This window comes from Pogona vitticeps, chromosome 4, assembly GCF_051106095.1.
Source record: "Pogona vitticeps strain Pit_001003342236 chromosome 4, PviZW2.1, whole genome shotgun sequence".
NCBI lineage: Eukaryota > Metazoa > Chordata > Lepidosauria > Squamata > Agamidae > Pogona > Pogona vitticeps.
The window spans coordinates 4,066,168-4,086,371 of record NC_135786.1 but is presented as its reverse complement, the minus strand read 5'-3'; the positions used below and the strand labels follow the sequence as shown (position 1 = coordinate 4,086,371).

General features: G+C 37.9%; 1 protein-coding gene across 2 annotated transcripts in view; it reads left to right on the top strand.

Annotated features, from left to right (window-relative positions):
• Positions 1 to 3,955: 3,955 nt before the first annotated feature.
• Positions 3,956 to 20,204, top strand: part of RAD21L1 (RAD21 cohesin complex component like 1) — a 28,926-nt gene continuing 12,677 nt past the window's right edge. Inside the window, exons 1-9 of one of the 2 annotated variants that reach the window (XM_078392274.1) lie at positions 3,956 to 4,044; positions 6,043 to 6,218; positions 7,930 to 8,059; positions 8,438 to 8,537; positions 10,413 to 10,513; positions 13,396 to 13,587; positions 15,498 to 15,596; positions 18,062 to 18,166; positions 19,316 to 19,545. In XM_078392274.1, the coding sequence (XP_078248400.1) occupies positions 6,075 to 6,218; positions 7,930 to 8,059; positions 8,438 to 8,537; positions 10,413 to 10,513; positions 13,396 to 13,587; positions 15,498 to 15,596; positions 18,062 to 18,166; positions 19,316 to 19,545 (1,101 nt within the window). In that variant the 5' untranslated portion in view covers positions 3,956 to 4,044; positions 6,043 to 6,074. Of the gene's footprint in view, positions 4,045 to 5,430; positions 6,219 to 7,929; positions 8,060 to 8,437; positions 8,538 to 10,412; positions 10,514 to 13,395; positions 13,588 to 15,497; positions 15,597 to 18,061; positions 18,167 to 19,315; positions 19,546 to 20,204 lie in introns of those variants that run through there. The other variant, XM_072996646.2, reaches the window with a different exon arrangement.

Below are 20,204 nucleotides of genomic sequence, written 5' to 3'. Positions count from 1 at the left end.
GCTTTGAAGGTGTCCTCAGACTTTTCATTGCTTTTATTGCAACAAATTAACACAGCTTTCACCCACGCTGCTCTCCTGGGAACCCTTAATTACATTTGAGGGATGGCACAAAGGCTTTTGTGGTCCAGGATCTACCTCATTGGACTCCTGATTTCAGGGCATAGGAAGAAAGGTTCTGAGAGAAACAAAATGCAAATAAAATAATTTAAAATGAGATTACTGTAATTTGTTTTTGGCTCTGGTAGGGCAATCAGGACCTCCAAAACAGTAGTACTGTAGCAATTACAGTATTATTAAACTGCATTGATGACATACAGTGTTATGAGGAATATCCTTCCTCACAGAAGGAACGATATATAGGGCTGGCTCCAGATTTAGACATAAAGCAGACCCCTTGACCTCAAATGAACATTATCCTTTTGTTGTTGTTAGGCTAAAGTTTTTGGACTGTAACTCCCAACATCCCCTGTTACTATCTCAGCCAAGGCTGATGGGAGTTGTAATCCAACAACATTGGAACAGCCCGTTTCTGTCACCTCCCTGCAAGCCTTTCTAATGAGTGGGACTCTTAATTCGTTTCAGTTTAAAGTACAGTAATAACTATTGTCCATTAATTATTAGTGATTAAAATGTACTGCAGTTTATTGGAACTAATGAATTAATTACGCCCTCCACCTCACAGCGAGGGCAAATTTGCACGTAACGCCCCACTCTGAGGTAATTTTTTTAAAAAACCTCCTACCCCTCCCACTTGCTTTCTTCGCCCCGCCCCATCCCGTCTCTTTGGCTGAGAAAAGAGGGGGAGGAGCTACGCCGATTGATTGATAGGTGGAGCGCACCTGACGAAGAGCCGCCTCCTCTTGATTGACGGAGGTGAGGAGCGGGGAGGCGAGGATCGAGAAATAGCTCGGGCGCGCGGGAACCTGCGCGCCCGGCTGGAGCCGTATTGCGCATGCGCGGGTAGCGAAGACGCAGTTTCTGCCCGAGCGGGAAGGTGCAGCACTTTTGAGGGCGGGAGAGGATTGCTCATGCGCATCACACAGAAGGCGCTTTAGGGTTTCTCCCTGTCACCAGAAAAAGCGTCTTTTTTTCCCTGCTTTTATGTTCATGTTCGTTGGTTAAGTTACTTTTTCCACAGGGGCCTTGGAGCCCCGAATGAGCCCTTCAGGAGGCTACAGAGACCAAGGGTTTTCCCCTCACGTGCAAGCTGCTTCCCTTTTAGGAACACTTTGCCCCCAAAATTACATTCCCTGAGAGCGCCTCTCTGTGAAAAGCACATTAATCCTTTTTTTTTGAAAAAGGAGGTCCCTGTCCTCTCAGCCTCCCTGCAAACTGCCGCACGCGTTGCATGTGCAAGTCCTAAGATTTCCGCTGGATCAGCCCCTCCATTTTCCTTTATTTTTAACTTCTTTTTTTTAGCCCTGTTCTTTCATAAAATGCTTACTTAGAAAGAACAACAGCAAAAACTGGGGTGAGGACAACTTGAATCCAGAATAATGTTATTGACAGTGTCCCCTAATAATTCCCTCACATCTCCAGGGAAAATCTATTTAGGAACCGTTCTCAGCAGGGATTTTAGAGCAATCAGTCAACAAATACATAATATAGCTTAATTAAGTTGCAGCTCATGCAGTTGGCCAGTCACTACTGCAAAAGAAGCACTTAAGAGCAAAAGCTGTATCAACTGATTGTAAATAAATACAGAAATTTTTTTTGTTTAAGGGAGGGAAAGGTTACCGGTATATCCCTGGAGATGAATCAATCTACTGTATTTCTGGAGAGAAATAGGGCAGTTACAAAACATGAAGTAAAATAAATATGTAAATTAGTCCCGAGGGTGGTTGCAGAACGCAGAGCTGAAAATATATGTCGTGAAATTGTGTTTCTTTTTAATTTCTTTTTTATTATTCTTAATTAATAACACAAACAGACATACAAAACAAACACAAAACACATAATTGGGGAGAATATTTTCCATATATCCATCTAACATACAATACTGACTGCATGTACCATATTCCCCTACTTAACATCTTTAGGCCAAATCCATTTGATATATAATTCTGACTACATAAACCCCAATGATTAACATACATAAATTGTCAATATATAAACTTAAACGTGTATTGATCTTATATTGAAGCCACTCTTAGTTGCATAGACCAACTATAGTTCATGAATTACTTAGTAGTAATTGGTCTAGAGGGGCGGGGTATGTATGTATGTATGTATGTATGTATGTATGTATGTATGTATGTATGTATGTATGTATGTATAAATAAATAAATAAATAAATAAATAAATAAATAAATAAATAAATAAATAAATAAATAAATAAATAGTATCTTCATGTTTCTGGCTTGTCATCAGTACCTTCTAAACAATTGTGATAAGAATATGTGATCTAGTTTAGGCATTACCTGTACTTATCAACTATTTAAGACATTCAGCAAGTATCTTTCCCATTTTTGTTATATTTCTTTGCTCCACGTATGAACCAGGGATATAAAATATAGATTCTTTCATCTGCGTACCCTTCTATCCAATACTTATCATCAACAATTCTAATTTCATCATAAAGTAGCTTAACCACACACACCTCCCCACACAGGAGCTCTAGGCCCGCTTATTACACTTCTTTTTCAGTTAACATGTTAGTGGCATTTTGTTTACATTTTGTAGCTATATTTAAAAATAAAATTTGAAAAAAAGTAAATACAGTATCCTTTATGTTGCAAACCTGCTATGGGCTTTGCCAAGGAGTTCGGTGGGAAATAAAAGAAGAGCCAAAGTAAAACCTAAATGGGGATGGAGGTATCCTGGCCAGAAATGGTTTAAAAAACAGGAGCTGGACATTTCTGCTTTTTCACATTAACCCATATTGGGGATTTTGCTATCTTGGAAATCCTGTCAGGCAAAAAATATTTGTTTGTTTGTTTGTTTGTTTATAGGCGAACCTAGAAAACGAGGGCTGTGACAAGGTGGCCTTAATTTCCTTTCTAGATTATGTGACATCTGCGAACACCCTCATAAAGTGTCATCTGCCATTTGGGACTGAGGGATTGTTTATCTCATCTATTTATCTTCCATTATTTATCTCATTTCTTCATATCCTGCCCTGCAGGTTCCAAATCCTTCCTAGGTCTCTTGTCAGTAACATCAATAATTACGAATGCAGTCAAAAGAATCAGTACAGTACTTTAAAAATACCCCAAATAAACTACAGGACCTAATAGCCCCCCAAAATACTGATGGACTCAATGAGAACTTGGTAAGGCTCCCTTAAATGTAAGTCCCACTCATTCAGAGGGTCTATTCTAGTTTGGGCTAAGGTTTTGATTTTTCGGCAGAAGAGGGTAGATGGTCATTTTGTAGGGGGAATCATCCATCTGATCTGGCTGGAACAGGATTGATATTTCCTTGCTAGGATTCCTTTTTTCTTGGGCAACTTTTCGATGAGATGAATAGTGGTAGATATTTGGAAGAGTGAGACAGTCCAGCACAAGCAGATTTTGAGATGGTGCCTTAGGAGATATCCCAAGGTCAACAACCCAAGCACATCTATCCAGCATTTTCAGCTGACAGAACTTTTTTTTTCAAACACTGGAATGCAAAACAACAATTTCGCCCTTAAGAGTTGGGCTGGAGTTTGGTGATAGATTAGCTGCTTTGCATGTTGAAAACACAAAATTCAGCCTTTCTCAATTCCAGAAGGAGTTGGGAAAAACTCTGTTCTTAGAGCCCGGGAAGAACCATTGCCAGCAATCAGTGCAGACAAAGCTGAACTAGACGAACAATTTGACTGATTTAACATTTGGAGTGCATCAAAAGAGATCAAAAATAAGACAGAGCGTTTTTTCTCCAAAACCATTTTTGTCATTATGTTCTCTTTCATTCTTATTCAGCATGACCTTCTTTCCAAGCCCTTTTAACCTACTCAACCTTTTTTTTCCAGATTTTGACAGACAGAGGAGACCTGTCATAGTGAGACAAACAAAAGTGCTGACATTTCTGTTGCTGGCTGTGACCAACAAAATAAAATAGGTATAAAATATGTTTATTTAGTTTTGCCACTCATTCTAGATGAAATGCTGGCGTGTTTATTATAATTAACATAACCATTTATAATTATATGTAACTGCCTTATATTGAACTGAGTATTGAATACAGACAAAACCACAGAGGATATTGATATTTTATGATATACTGTATTTAGTTTTGGTGGTCTGTATTATCTAACCATACTTTAGTGTAGATTTTATTTACTTAACTGTCTGTTCTAATTGGAAGTAGATCTCTGGAGTCTCCCACAGAAGTCTTTTTTTCCAAACATATTTTTGATTCTTTTAATTGAAAATGTTGTGAATGAGCCAGGAATTCATGCATTTTTCTAGGGAGAGGCTGGACAGAGTAACTGGAATATTAAAAAGTTTTTTCCACATATTAAATGTTTACATTTTGATTTTCAGTGGAATAGCCCACACAAAACAAGAATCACTGAACTGAAAACCTTCTATTTATGTTTCAGTTGGAATTTTGTGTATGGACCACAGAATTTAAGTTCACATCTCTCTGCAGATACAGTATAAACATTATTGCCAATCTGCCTTAACTCTTTTGTCTATTGGGACTTCCTTAATTAGAAAAATACTACCAAGAGAGAACTTGATGGGGGTTTAGAAAAATATGTACACTGTACATAAAATGATTGGGTTTCAGCTTCTCTCTTATTATGTATTTGTTTAAATTACATATATGCCACTTTTTTCTTCAAGAGAATCCAAGACAGTTTAGAAAATTAAACCAAACAATATTTTAAAAATTTGAAAATTGCAATATTAGTATCTAATATATAGTATGACCTAATGAAATTCATTGGCAGAGGATTCAGTAAGGTCAAAATGGAGTATTTATTCACATAGTGACTAGTTAATGTATAGAATTCACTGCACAAGATGGGATGATGGCCACTAACACATATGGCTTTCAAAGGGTATGAGATACCTTCTTGCCAAATGAGTGTATTAGTAGTTTTTGAATGTGGCAACTCTGTAGAAACACTGGATAGCTCAGTGATTTAGGCAGAGATTGGGAGTTCAGTTCTGCACTGGGCCTCCTTGACAAGGGCTGGACTCAATGATCCATAGGCTCTCTTCCAGCTCTGCATCATCATCATCATCATCATCATCATCATCATCATCATCATCATCATCATCATCATCATCATCATTATTATTATCATTATTATCATTATTATCATTATTATCATTATCATTATCATTATTATTATTATCATCATCATCATCATCATCATCATCGTTATTATCATTATTATCATTATTAATTTTATCTTTGTCATCATTCCCTTTGTGAAATTCTGGAATGTATCTGACTAGCAGAATGTTGGACATATGACTTTTTGGCCTAATCCAGCAGCAGGACTGATTTTATTTGGTATCCCACCCACTTTCTTTTATATCTCCCAAAACTTTAGCATTTCCCTCCTTATTTTGGTTCTCTTCCATTTTTATATTAATTTTTCTTTCTGCAGTACCACAGTGAGAGCTCCTAATAAGCTAATATATTTCATAATATGTGGGCATTTTTGCTCTCAGTTTTTTCCCCTATTATGTTTCTTGCTGCTTTTTAAAAATCCTTTTTTTTGTTTGTGTAAAGCAAAGGTACATAATACTAAGTCTAACCATGTTTACTTGTAAGTTGGTCCTAGTAATATTAATGAAACTTATTTCCATGCGAGTATGTTTAGAATTGCAACCTTGGGAAATAGCAGTTTCTTCATTTACATTCTACAGACTAGTGTTTTGATGTTCTTACAAGAGAGGTCTATATAAGTATCATTATTTCAGAGCATTCACTGACTTATTGTGTATTTACAAAAGATGTAATTACAGTATTTTGAATGGGGTAAGACTCCTTTCTTTATTTGTTACAATAAAGGTTGATATTTTTGTTGTTGCTTAATACCTCTTAAAATTATGCAAAAATAACACATTGAACATTTAAAATGTTTTTCCCTTCTAGTTCATCAAATTACAGAATACAGTATTGACAAAATGTTCTACATGCAGCTGCTTATGAATAAGCGTGGGCCTCTGGCCAAGATATGGCTGGCTGCTCACTGGGATAAGAAAGTCACAAAAGCTCATATATTTGAATGCAATTTAGAAACAACGATTGAAAAGATGCTTTCTCCAAAGGTATACCTCTAAATGCTAAAATGTACCAGTATAAATGTATCCAAGGTTTTATCCATGACCATGCAGATGTTGTGACTATCCTTTGTTCCACTGAATTTGGAGTAGCCTTGCAGAAAGAGTAGTACACAAACTATATGTTTCGCATACCACTCTTTAAGAGATGCTGGTTGAATTGTCTTCTTCGAAAATGATGCTTGACACATTCTGAAAGCAGTTACATATAAGTGTTCTTTTGTTTAGTCATTAAGTTGTGTCTGACTCTTTGTGAGCCCATGGCACACCAGGCCCTCCTGTCTTCCACTGCCTCCCGGAGTTTGGTCAAATTCATGTTGGTCGCTCCGATGACACTGTCCATCCATCTCTGTCATCCCCTTCTCCTCTTGCCTTCACAGTTTCCTAACATCAGGGTCTTGTCCAGGGAGTCTTCTCTTCCCATGAGATGACCAAAGTGTTGGAGCCTCAGCTTCAGGATCTGCCCTTCCGGGGAGCACTCAGTGTTGATTTCCTTCAGAATGGATAGGTTTGTTCTCCTTGCAATCCAGGGGACTCTCGAGCCTCACTGATGCCTAGGATGTCAGTGTTTATTCTTGCCATCTCCTGTTTGGCCACATCCTGCTTCCCAAGGTTCATAGATCTTACATTCCAGGTTCCTATGCAGTCTTTTTCTTTGCAGCATCAGACTTTCCTTTCATATATGAGTGTATGTGTTCATTATTCATTTGTTGCATTTATACCCCATCATTCTGCCTATGAAGGCCAACCGGAGGGTTACTGTTATAGGATTTTTGAGGTATGTAAAGTATTGAAGGACTTGTATACCTCTGTTATAACCCAGTGAATGTCCATGGTGGATTTGGGATTTGAATCAATTACATCACATTGGCTGTCTGTAGGAGGGTAGCTCTTTTAAATGTAAAATAATAATATAATCCATTGGAGATGTGCTATTTTGGGGACCTGTTCAGGAATAGGGGGAATTGGTGCAATTTACTGAAGGGGTTTTGAAAGCAGGAAGTCTCCACTGTTCTTTTGCATAAATTGGTCTTTGGAAAAAAATGCCTAATTTTTTAACTCTAGAAATACATTGTGTTATATGATCATATAAGAGCAACAAATGGTGGTAAGTATTTTGTCTGCTCCTCTGGTCATCCCCTGTTCATTCTGAACAGTTATCCCCTGGTCAAATGTTGATCTTGTAAGATGGCATGCAATGGACAACTACAAACTGTGAAAAACACTTCCATGATTGCCCTCGCATATACATTTTTGGTTTTTTTTGTTTGTTTGTTTTTTATTTTTTGCAATATGACATTGGCCCAGTTGTCTAAGAAGAGTTGTAATGTCCTAAAAAAACTCTGTTCCTATATTGCTACATTTGACATTCTGTTTCTCTTTTTAATATTAAAGTGGCATTTTTGCCTTTCTCATGTGTTCAAATGTGCCATTTTGTTGAGGGGTCCTGGTCTCATGGACAGCTTCTATGTATAAAATCCCCATTAATATGTTGCCCCAGGATGGGAAAGGAAGATGTGGAAGGAGCTGTAGCCTTCCTGTAATGTAATATATTGCTAGATTTCTATGAAAAGCTATTTCCAAAGTCTTTGGGTGGATCACTCTTAGTCTGATGGTCAGATTCTTCACAGCTCTTGTGCTTTTATAAATATTTATGTAATAAACACTTTTACTAAACAATTTAATCATTTCTTTCAAGTTTACAATTGCCCTACGAACCTCGGGACATTTGTTGCTCGGAGTGGTGCGAATCTATCACCGAAAAGCCAAGTATCTTTTGGAAGACTGCAATGAAGCTCTGCTTAAAATGCAGACAACTTTTCGTCCAGGTATGCTTGCACCCACTGGGAGGAGGGATTGGGGAAAATAGATTCCCCCTTCCTGTAGTTAGATTGGTTGAGAACATAAGCAAAACCAGAGCTATTTACAATTTGGGATGTGGTGAAGATGTGCCTTATTTTCCAGGCCAGTTATAAATGATTCCAGGAAATTTGTCCATTTTAAATATTAATTTTTGCTGTTATGACATTTGTAGAAGTTATCTGGAATAGCATTAATATCACTTATGACTGTGACACTGCAACATTTTCATTTTTTTATCATGCTTGGTGCCATTACATTGTTGTTACATTTATATCCTAGAGAAGATACAGTATATATTGTTACAGCATGCCACAATTAATCCAATGTTATATATTCTCTTTAAGGTCTTGTTGATCTCCCAAAAGGGAATGCTGAGGCAAATTATGATGCCATCACGTTGCCTGAAGAATTTCATGATTTTGGCACACAACTCCCTGATGTGAAGTAAGAGTGTTTTAGCTTGGCTTTGTTTTTGGAGTTTACTTCAGTAGGTTGCCAAGATATTCAAGATTAGCAGTCTTTCACATGAATCACTGATACTCACATTAGGAGGAGATGAATTCACTGCTGCTGTCCAGGATGTGCGCTTTTGCTTTCTGGGGGCAGGAGTTACACAAAATCGTATATTATTGCATGCAGGTCTTTGTGTGATTCACTTTACAAATTAATTATTTCTTCTTGCTATTTTATTTATTTATTTATTTATTTATTTATTTATTTATTTATTTATTTATTTATTTATTTATTTATTTATTTATTCAATTTATATCCCGCCCATCTGGTCTGGTCGACCACTCTGAGCGGCTTACAACGAGGAGTATACAATAAACCATAAAATTTAACAAGCCAAGTGTGATACATGCAATAATAGAACAAAATCAATGAGAAAAGAAAAGAAAATTATTGACAGGAGGGAAGGCCTGGACGTACAGTTGTCTCTTAAAAGTGCCCAGTGTAAGGGCCGCACGAATCGCCGAAGGAAGGTTATTCCAGAGGCGAGGAGCCACCGCCGAGAAGGCCCGATTTTGTGTCCTTTCCTTCCGGGCCTCCCTCGGCGTTAGGCTCTTCAGCCTCACCTCCTGACTAGACTCTTACAATCCTTCATTTTTTTAAAAAATGGTAAATTTGCACTATTACATTTGCACTCTCCTTGCCAACCAGACCCTCAGCCCTATTTCAGTATCTGCCCAGCTTTTCTGGGCTTCCTTTTGTTAGTCTTCTATGATTCTCTTAGTTCTTCTTGACTGATTCTCCTGCCATAAGGTAAAAGGAGAATGCGCTGATCCTGTATTTTCATGTGTTTTTAGAAGATGGAAAGACCTGGGGTACTGGAATCAGGTTAAAATAGGATTATGAGGGAGCAGGTTGAATCTCAATGAGAATAGCAGTTGTGTAGAGATAGCATGTTCCCTTTTTGAGATCTGTTTACACTGGCAGTGTGCAATTCACATGGTGCTGGAAGTAGCTTAACAGAATTTAAAGGCTCATAGACTCATAAGCAGTTTGTGAGTGAAACAGGGAAGTGCCCCTCCCTACAAATTTTGGGAGAGAGTTCTTCCCTCTCTCCATGTTTAGAAATTTAGGAATTTTTGCTGGAGTTTTTTATTTTATTTGTTTAGAGTCAACATGAATATTGTTGGAGCGATACACTACTAGAGTTCATATTAATTAATTAATTTCTAACATTTTTAAACCACCCTATTAGTGCATAGCACTATTCTGGACAGTGTACATATAAAACAAGGAATACATCAGTCAAATAATATAGAAATATTAAGAAACAAAATATCAGTGTTTTTATGAGGGAGATGATGGCCTATTAAACATAGGGGGAAGACATCAAACATCTGAGGTTTGGAATGAGATCCCCGCGCCGTTCTGACTTCAGGTTGTCTATGGTATTTCATAACTAAAGTGTGTTACAGATACAATCAATGAAGGAAAGTAATAATAACATAGTCCCACATTCCCGAATGCTTCTCCACCTTTCCATATTAATGTCACATTGAGTGTTTTGACAGGAAAACAATATACTGTATATATAATTTGGTAAGAATAATTGCCAAAGGCAAGACTCACTGGAAAAACCAACATTGCTAGGAAAAGTAGGAGGAAATCAGAGAAAAATGGATTCACTTAATGAAGGAAGCCACAACCTTCATTTGTGACCCGAACAGGTTTGTGAATGAGAGGATATCTTGGAAGTCACTAATTCAGAGGGTCACCATAAGTTGGAAGCGATTCAACATTGTATAACTACAACAAAGAAGAACAACATCGATTAACAGAGATTTTCTGACCACCATTTTTTCTCTTCAGTGCCATTGATGTTGCCCAGCATTTTACACTGAACCAGAGTAGAGTCGAGGACATTACACTGATAGAAGAGGATTATAGACTTCTACAAAGTGACAGTTTTGGTGAGGTAACCTTTTTCGTTGTAAATCAAAATATGAATCATTTGTTTGTTCCTAATTTTAAGTTTTGATTTATTTAGCTGACCCTTGCTCAGTATCCCCATAAAAAACAAGCACTTGCTTGGAATTTCTTGGATTTTAACAGTCAAGTTAAGTCTTGCAGATAGCTGTCCAACACAGAAAAGTTCTGATTGAGGATCCAGTTCAAAAACAAATTAGATATTACTTAGAATCTGGTAGCAAGTTGTAACTGGATCTCATGAGTCAACTCCTCCATAAGTTCCATTCATTCAATGGGCCTATTCTAGTTATGACTTACTACTGTATTTCAGCCACTGAATTAGTTGTGCCATCCCTTTAATATAATTTTAAGTTCATGTTTGTAAATCTGTAGCCAAAAGGTTCTCCAGCTTTCCCTAGGGTGCCAAACTGTGTAGGCATTCCGGATTTTTATAGATACTGAGAACCAAACTACAAGCTACTAAGTATACACATATTAGACAAAGCAAAACAAACCAAGACAAAAAAAGAACAAAATATTGTGGAACATTAAATATTATCTGCTATATTTTAATGTGAGCTTTTGTGGATCAAATCCACTTCCTTAGATGACCATATAAAACCAGCTTCTGTTTTATTTCAGAAACAATGGCTCGTAGCAACTGAGAGTGGGGGAAAAAACAAGGTGGAGCAGGCAGAGCTCTTTCCCCTCTTTTATTCCAGAAAGTGTTTCAGATGTGAATCCAAATGGTTTTTCAAGTTGAAAGGGGTAGTCAAATAACAGTTGCACCTGTTTGTTTGTAACATGCAGTGTAGCCCTAATTTTCTCACAGGCCCTTGTCACAGCAGGTGGAAGAATGCTAGTAGACATGGCCATCAGATGAAAACTGGGGATAGATCTGGCTTTTATCCACTAGCCCTGATGTTCTTTTCATTACTATATTTGCTTAGAGATGAGTCAATTGCTTAGTTGTCGCTGCACGCTTGCAAAGCTGTTATGCAAGATTATTTAGTTGAAAGGTAAAATTGCAATCATAAACATGCATTTGAAAGTAAACCCCGCTGAATAAAGTGAGATTTGTTCAAGAATGAACAGGCATAGCTTTTGGGCCATATGTAGTCTGAACTTCCTGAAAGCAGGAGATCATAATTAGTGGGTATTTTCTTGTAAGACAAAAAGTAAATGTCCATACTGTGTGACACAGTCATAAATATTCATAGTTTCAAATTAGCTAAAGGGAATAAAGGAATGTATTCTCAAAGGCTTTCACGGAATAAAGGAAGATGGCCCATCTGGGCTCGGTAGATAATCTTGAGGAGATATGGGATGGCATTTCCTAGACTCCAAAAACTGATGATTTGTTTCTCCAATGGAAATCCCACCACAGCAATAAACAGAATGATAATTGTTGCGTAATTTACAATGTTTAATATCAGATATTTAAAGCATTGTTTAAAATAACAAGCACAATGTGATTAAGTCTTTTTTTAAAAAAAAGAAAATAGTGGGTAGGGAGATTGGGACCCATAGGACATGGCAAAGGGAGTTTAACTTTCAGTGTCTGAAAATTCTTCCCATTTGAAGGCGGCTATTTGCACTGGTAGAATCATGCTCTTATTACTAATGGTAACTTCAACCCAATGGCACAGCTTTTCTGTTGTCTAGTTTGCCATCAGTGTGTTTGGTAAATTGTCATAATTCTGTTCCAACTTTAAGGACTTAATCCAACTGAATCCTACCCAGCAGTTAAGATCTAGCCGGGGGCCCTTTTGAAAGAGCTGTCCCTTAAGGAAGAAAGAGGGACGGCTTGAAGACAAAGGGCCTTTTTGACAGTTGCCCCCAGACTATGGAATGCCCTCCCAACTGAGATTCGTCTGGTGCCGACACTGATGACATTTCGGCGCCAGGTCAAAACCTTCCTATTCCAGAAGGCTTTTAATTGAAATAATATTAGCTGTGGGTCCGATGGCAATTTTCATATATATTTTAATTGTATTTTAATTGTTCTGAATTTTTATTGTATTTTAAATGTTGTAAGCCGCCCAGAGAACTTTGGGTAGTGTGGGTGGCATATCAGTTAAATAAATAATTAAATAAATTGTTAGTTCCTACTAGAACTGGTAAAACAATTGAACTTACCTTAGAGTGCCACTACCCAGAGAGCTGATCTACCAGTGATTCACACAGGTAAAAATTAGGTTTCCTCAGGTGAAATCTCTGTAGCCATCTAGATCTGCAGGAATAAGCAAGGACATAGGCAGAGAGCATGGTTTTCATAAACTGCACCAGAGCACAGAGTGCTACTCCTGTCCTCTGAAGATGCCGGGCACAGAGACTGGTGAAACGTTAGGAAGAACAGCCTTCAGAACATGGCCAAACAGCCCGAAAAATACACAACAACCATTAGATCCCGGCCGTGAAAGCCTTCGCGAATACAACCTCATGAATGCTTCTTTGTTTGAGATCAGGTGATCATACTGGCAGAAAGCGAACAAAAGTGATGTCAAACTTATCACCCCAAATTTAAATCACCCCTGCCAGTGGAACAAAAAAAGATTATTTCTGGCACAAAAAAGATGATTCCTCAACAGGCTTCCCTGCATTCAGCTTTATGTCACATACTCAATGTGGTTTAATTTGAATACATCAATGCCTAGTCTGCTGTAAACTGTGGGGTTAAATGGCCAATATGACTGCCTTAGTTTTCTTGCCTTCCCAAGTTCTATTTATTTCAACAGCTGCGTTGCAGTTAGATGAGTAAGAAAGTATTGTTTAGTTTTAATGCATCTATTTTAAGTGAAATATTCTTTTAAAACTGATCCCAATATTATGCTTAAAAGCCTGAAGAAGAGCTTCAGTAATCAATCATATATTTTTCTCAAAGGTGGAGACATTGAAATGCCAAGGCAAAGCGGCTTCTTCAGTGACAGTTTCTTAGTTACTCCCAGTCCCAGTGATGTTTTGGCTGATCACAGTTCTTTCAGCATCACTGCAGACAAAAATGAATTGGATGAATCTTTATCTATATTAAAGCATGATGGGTTTGGAGATGAAGGCATTGCTGAAGATATGATTGGTATGTAAGAACGTAGTCTAGTAAATACAAGCTAATTAAGAACTTCGTCCTGGACAAGCCACACTGAGATAGATTTGACATACATAAAATCTAATTCTCAAATTCTTCTTTTCAAATTATTTAAGTTCTTAAATTGTTATTCCATTTTATTTTTCTCTTCTGAAATTTCAGAGCAATTAATGTAAAAGAGAGAATCCTCTATTGAAAACAAAATTATAAAACATCTTTAAAAGGTTTGTTCAAAAATATAGCTTAATAATGAATAACACAATCCTAAAACTTCTACATTTCAAAAGCTAAGTGAGAACAGGACTTACTTCCTTCCTTTATAGTTAATAAACATATCAGATAATTTTTGCCCAATAATGGACAACATCAAGGATATTTGAGGCATATACTGTAACATCAAATCTTCCATGGTACATGTTGAGCAGCAGACAGTACATGAAATCACTTGGGTTTTTTTCTGTATTTGCAAAGGACTGTGTTGGTGCAAATCCCTCATTTTCTTAGGTGCACCTGAGGCCTACCAACTCTAGTCTGTAGCCTATTAAGTGACTTCCAAGTAACCCAGTTCTCCATATAAATTAATGGACATGCATCAGCTAGCTTCCCTGAAGAATGTGAATACATTTGGGCATCCCCTGAACAGTGACAGCACTTGTTGGCTGATCCTTCACTCTAGTACATCGAGATAAACTTGTAAAGGCATGACCAAATATGTGATTATTCCCCATTAATCCATGTATCTTGTACTGTATAATCACAAATACAACCAGTTTTATCATCTATACATTTCTGTTTCTTTTAGTCCAGGAAATTCACGCAGTGGCTGATCGTGGCAACATTTCTCCTCCACCCCCACCCTTGTCTAACCTGCTGTTCTCCATGGCCAATATCACCACCTTTTATTCTTTTGAGTGTTCTATGCCATCAAATCAGCAGGAAAATAGAAAGACAAAATACAAGATGGACTCACTCCCTAAAGAAGGCCAGAGGCTTGAGTTTGCAAGAGCTGAGCAGGGCTGTTGAGGACAAGACCTTTTGAAGATCATTCATTCATAGGGTTGTATAAGTCAGAAGTCACTTGATGGCACAGAACATCAACAGTAAGCTTTCATCACAAGGGCAAAAATGTGCAACAACTGAAACAGAAGCTTTAGCCCTTAAGTAGGCTACACATACTTTAAGGTACTATCTTTTGGGAATGTCCTAATCATGCCCCTCTCCAATGATTTAGAGAAATGAAGGATTCAGACCCCTGTTTAACACACTAGTACTTAGCCCTACAGCCATTTGCTTTCTCCATTTTGTACAGAAAGGCAAGACCAATGCTAATGCTGATTATTTCTCCTGACAGGGTCCCTAGGCAGCCAAAGATGAAGAGGCAACAGCCTTCTTGGTGGGTGGGGGGTCATGTGAGGATAGCAGCAGCAGCAGCACAGGGTTGGGAATGCTCAAGAGCGGCTGAGATCCTGTCCCTTTGTTACACAGACAGCATAATTTTAGAGGTGAATTGCTATAATTTGAGAAATCTCTGTAGACCTTGTCTGTTGCATGCCAAGTCTGTGTAGATTTCTTGCGGCAATTCACTTCCAAAAGTTAAAGCCATTTATGTAACTGCACAACAAAATTTCAGCCATCATGGATTTTTAAAAGAAAAGTTGGCAATGCACCAGGTGCACTTATTGAAAGTGAGTGTGGAATCTGAAACCGAAAAAAACAGTGGTCAGGCAAAGAATGGTGTACTCCTTCTCTGCTGCCACTGCTTCATTACTCAACATTACTGTGGCATATTAAAAATGTGATTTTAATATAGATAAAATGCCTGACCAAGTTCTTCTACCAAGCTGTATTGCAAAATTTCCTATGCATGAAATTGTGTATAATATATGATGCATTTTCTTAAGACAATGTGCTTGGAGCTGAGCAGAATAGCCTCATTGCACTCTTTGACACGGAGGGAGAAACTCACCTATCCCCAAACCTGCCAGGAGATGATACCATAGGTGAGTGTATGGCCTATCCTGCACCTTCTGAACTTCTGTAGTCAGATTTTTTTTTCCTTTGGTGGGGCTAATGCTTCCAGAAATTAGTTCAGAAAGGTAACTGTGACTCAGTCAAACCAGATGATACTTTAAAGATGTAACTAATAGCCATGTCTGTAATTACCGTATTTTTCCATGTATAAGATGCCTCCATGTATAAGATGCCCCCCACTTTTGTAACCCAAAATTTCTTTCATTGCAAGAAAGTGGAGGGGGAAGGCAGAGATCAAAGTGCTTTGATTCCTGCTTCCCCTCTCCACTTTTTGCTGCAAAAAGTGTAGGAGGAAAGCAGCTTTTTGCAACAAAAGTGTAGAGGGAAAGCAGGAATCACTTTTCCCCTCCACTTTATTTGCAAAATGTGGAGGGAGAAAGCAGGGACCAAAGCACTTTGATCCCTCCCCCCCTCCTTATTTCTCTATATTAAAGGGGAAATTTTTGTTTTATACAGTGAAAAATACTGTAATATTTTTGGTTCTGCCCAGTGAAGGATAGGATGACATCAGGTGGCCAGGGGTTAAATCCTTTTACACATCTCACCACCAAAGTCCTCAGATTACTCTGGCTGTGAGCCATGTCTTTTTGTTGTTGTTTGGTCCTTAAGTCCTGTCCAACTCTTCGTGACCCCATGGACACGTGACCCCATGCACACCAGGCCCTCCTGTCTTCCACTACCTCCCGGAGTTGGGTCAAAGTCATGTTGGTAGCTTCGGTGACCCTGTCCATCCATCTCGTCCTCTGTCGTTGTCTTCTCCTCTTGCCTTCACACTTTCCCAACATCAGGGTCTTTTCCAAGGAGTCTTCTCTTCTCCTGGGACGGCCAAAGTATTGAAGCCTCAGCTTCAGGATCTGCCCTTCCAGTGAGCACTCAGGGATGATGTCCTTCAGAATGGACAGGTCTTTTAAATATCATCTAATATGGTCCAGGGGGTAGGGGGTGGTGGGAAAGAATGAAGTTTGTTGTGATATCCTGAAAATGAGCAGATTTATTATGGTATTATTAGATTTCTGTCTGCTTTGTCGGGTACATGAAGAGTTACTTTCAATTGACAGACGTAAGTGGGTTTAAATGAGGGGGGATGGGAAAGTGTTGGAAATTAAGTAAAAAAAGGAAACAGAAGAAATGCAGTCTGACAGTTCTGTAAAAGCTTAATGATAAGCAAAGTGATAATTCCCAGCAGTAGTAACTAATAAAACAATTGTTCTAGTATTGCTAAAAAAATTAATTAAAAACAATAATGGAACAGGTCTCCAGGGGTGCTGGAGGAATTTATGCAGAAGTTAAATTGTAACTTGCTAGCAGCACTGTGTTGCAGAGTTTCCAGTGAAATTTTCTTTCTTTTAAAAAAATCCACAATTTTTTAGAGTGTCTGGGCATACTGGAGGCTGCAGGTTGCAGACTCCTGGACTAAAATGATCTGAATGAAGTTTCTTTCCAAAACTGTGTGATTCTGTGAAACCATTGATTTGGTTCTAGCCTCAGTGGATAAAAATTATAGTTTCATCAATTCTTTAGTCATATTTATGGGCTGCTTTTCTATCCCAAAGTTTGAATCAAGATAATGGTTTCCTGTTAATACAGGTAGCTATTAACTTAGCAGGGATAGCATGATAATAATTACTGCTGGTATGACTAGTCGTTTTGCTAATGCCATAAGAAAAAAATGTTAGAAGTACCACAAGCGTCTTTTTCAATAAATTAGGTTCTAGAAATTAAAGGCCAAAAAGTTCCCTGGTTGGTCTTCTACACCCTTTGTGTCAATTGCATGTCATGACAGATAGATGATTAAACTGAATATACATTTTAATAGCCAACTGATAGCCATTTTTCCCCATTCAGAAATAAAAGCTAATGTAAGTTTTACCTTTGCATTATAAATTAAATTAAACATCCACCAAAGTCTGCTTTGTTGTTGGGAATCCCCATCCAGTTTTTTCAAATTGTATTCTGCCATCTTATATTGGAGGAAAATAGACCTCTGAAGAGACATGTGTATTGTATAGAATTACAATACAGTATTGAATTCTGTTTTCTTTAGGCTCTGTTACTTTGTTGCAGAGAGAGAGAAAGCATTACCATTAGAAGGAAAAACAATTCCATTGTGTATGTTTCTTATCCAAAGTATACTTTGAAAGGGCTGTATTATTTCTTTCTTCTTCATCAATTAGATATATCAGAAGTTCAAAATATTAGGTGGGAAGATCTAACTTTCTTCATGTATATGTTCAGTCATTAAGAAATAAATAAATAAAAATTCAATGCCCATTAAGTTTCAGTATGTGCAATAAACCTTACATAGGCTTATTTATATTTGCCTTTCCACTGAGAAATAGCATTCAAAGCCTCAAGTTTCTACTGTTTAGTCTTTTGTTATTTACTACACTGCAGAATACGTTTTCTTATTGCTTTGTGGATTGGTATTTTATAGCTACTCCCAGATTTGAGCAGGAAGCAAGAAGTCATCCAATAAATGAAACCACGTTGTTATCTAATGAAGAAGAAGGTTTTGTGCTTGAACCAATTGAAGTTTCAGGTTATATCTGTCATCATCTAATTATTTTTGCCATCTTGAATTATATTATTACAGTTGTTATTATTTTATTATATTGTTTTTACTTTTATGAATTATTGTTAGCTACCCAGAGTACACTTCGGTCTAGATGAGCGGGGTAGAAATAAATAAATAAATCTCAATTTCTCCCTTGAATAAAAATGTAGTACCTGTCTTACACCATAATATGAAAAGTCCTAAATACTTTCCATCAGAAATTATCTAATTTCTTATGTTTTGTTCCTCCTTGTTCTCAAAGATCTCATGAGTAGAGCTGGGCACGAATCAGAAAAATGGTGATTCTTTTTGATCCATGATTCATCAAGGCTGACAAATCACAAATAACAAATTTATGATTTTTTTCTGCTGAATCAACAAAATGATTTGTCAATTTGTTTTTGCCTTTAAAACCCTATAAAATGCCACCCAAGCTCCTAGATACAAAATCACAGTGTAGCTTCCCTGACTATCCTCTACATGCTCTGCAAGATTGGTGACATTTGAGTTTTGGATGCCCGAGTTATACACCCACAAAGAGGGCCCTCCAGGAAAGTTTCCCCCAGGAACCTAGAGACACCAAAATTGCAAAGACACTTTCCCTGACTCTCCTCTACAATCCCTCCAAATTTGGTGAATATTAGGTTTCAGACATCCAAGTTATATGCCCACAAAATTGGGTCCCCCCAGGGAAGTGCCCTTTAGCAGTTGGCTTAGGGAAGCCCAATCTTCACCAAACTTGGAGGCATTGCAGAGGAGAGTCAGGGGAAGCTTCTCTGTGACTTTGGTGTCTCCAGGTGTCTGTGTGGCAATTTTATAGCCCAACAAATCAAAAATTGCTAAAAAATTCATTGGGGGCATTGATTTGGATGAATGCAAATTGACAAATTAGCAAGTTGTGATTAATTTTGCAATTCATTTTTTAATTTGTGCCCATTTCTATTCATAAGTTTATATCTAACTTAACTACTACAATAGTTTTTTTAAAAAAAGTATTAGTAGTAGCATCTTGTTAGCATTGCAGATATTACAGCCATTGGAAACCAGTCAATTCTTACTGCATGCTTTCTATGGGCCTAGCATTCTTTGGGTTTGATTTGTAACATGTTACTTGTGAATGGCTTTTGTTCCTAGTTCACATAAAGAGGCAAAGAAGTAAAAGGAAAAGAAGATTGCTTGTAGATATCGAGAAAGAGATAAGCAGAAGCGCTATGGAAAATCAGTTTATGGACTACAAGGACACGTTAACTACATTAGATATTGCACCCCCCACAAAAAGGCTAATGATTTTGAAGGAGTTGGGTAGTATGGATAAACTTCTGAGCACACCTACCCAGCCTTTAATTAATGAAGATTTGAAAAAGGTAAGAACCTGGGGTTTTATAGCTCATTTTATTATTCATATTTTGTAGGTTACTTTATTCTTGTTTCATTATACAGTACTGTTTTTGTTGTTGTTTAGTCGTTTAGTCGTGTCCGACTCTTCGTGACCCCATGGACCAGAGCACGCCAGGCCCTCCTGCCCCCATATCTTAGGCATCCTTCAGTCTCAAGAGACTATGGTAATGTGCTCTGTATCGAGGACTAGGAACAGCATCTAGTGTGGCTGAAAAGGCCAATTCGAGAGTGACCATCCCTTCCACACTGAAGACAAATACAACCTGTACCCTGTCCCGCTCTCTGATTTTGCTGCTTCTGGGACTGCCTCTTTGCCTCGGCTTGCTGGACAAGGGTCTCTTCAAAATGGGAGAGGTCATGATGCACCACCTGCCTCCAGGCTGAATGCTCAGACGTCAAGGTTTCCCATCTGTTGAGGTCTATTCCTAAGGCCTTCAGATCCCGCTTGCAGATATCCTTGTATCACAGCGGTGGTCTCCCTCTGGGATGATTTCCCTGCACTCATTCTCGATAAAGGAGATCTTTTGGAATCCAACCATCAGCCATTCTCATGACTTGCCCAAGCCAACGTAGATGTTGCTGTTTCAGTAATGTATACATGTTGAAAATTCCAGCTCGATCTAGG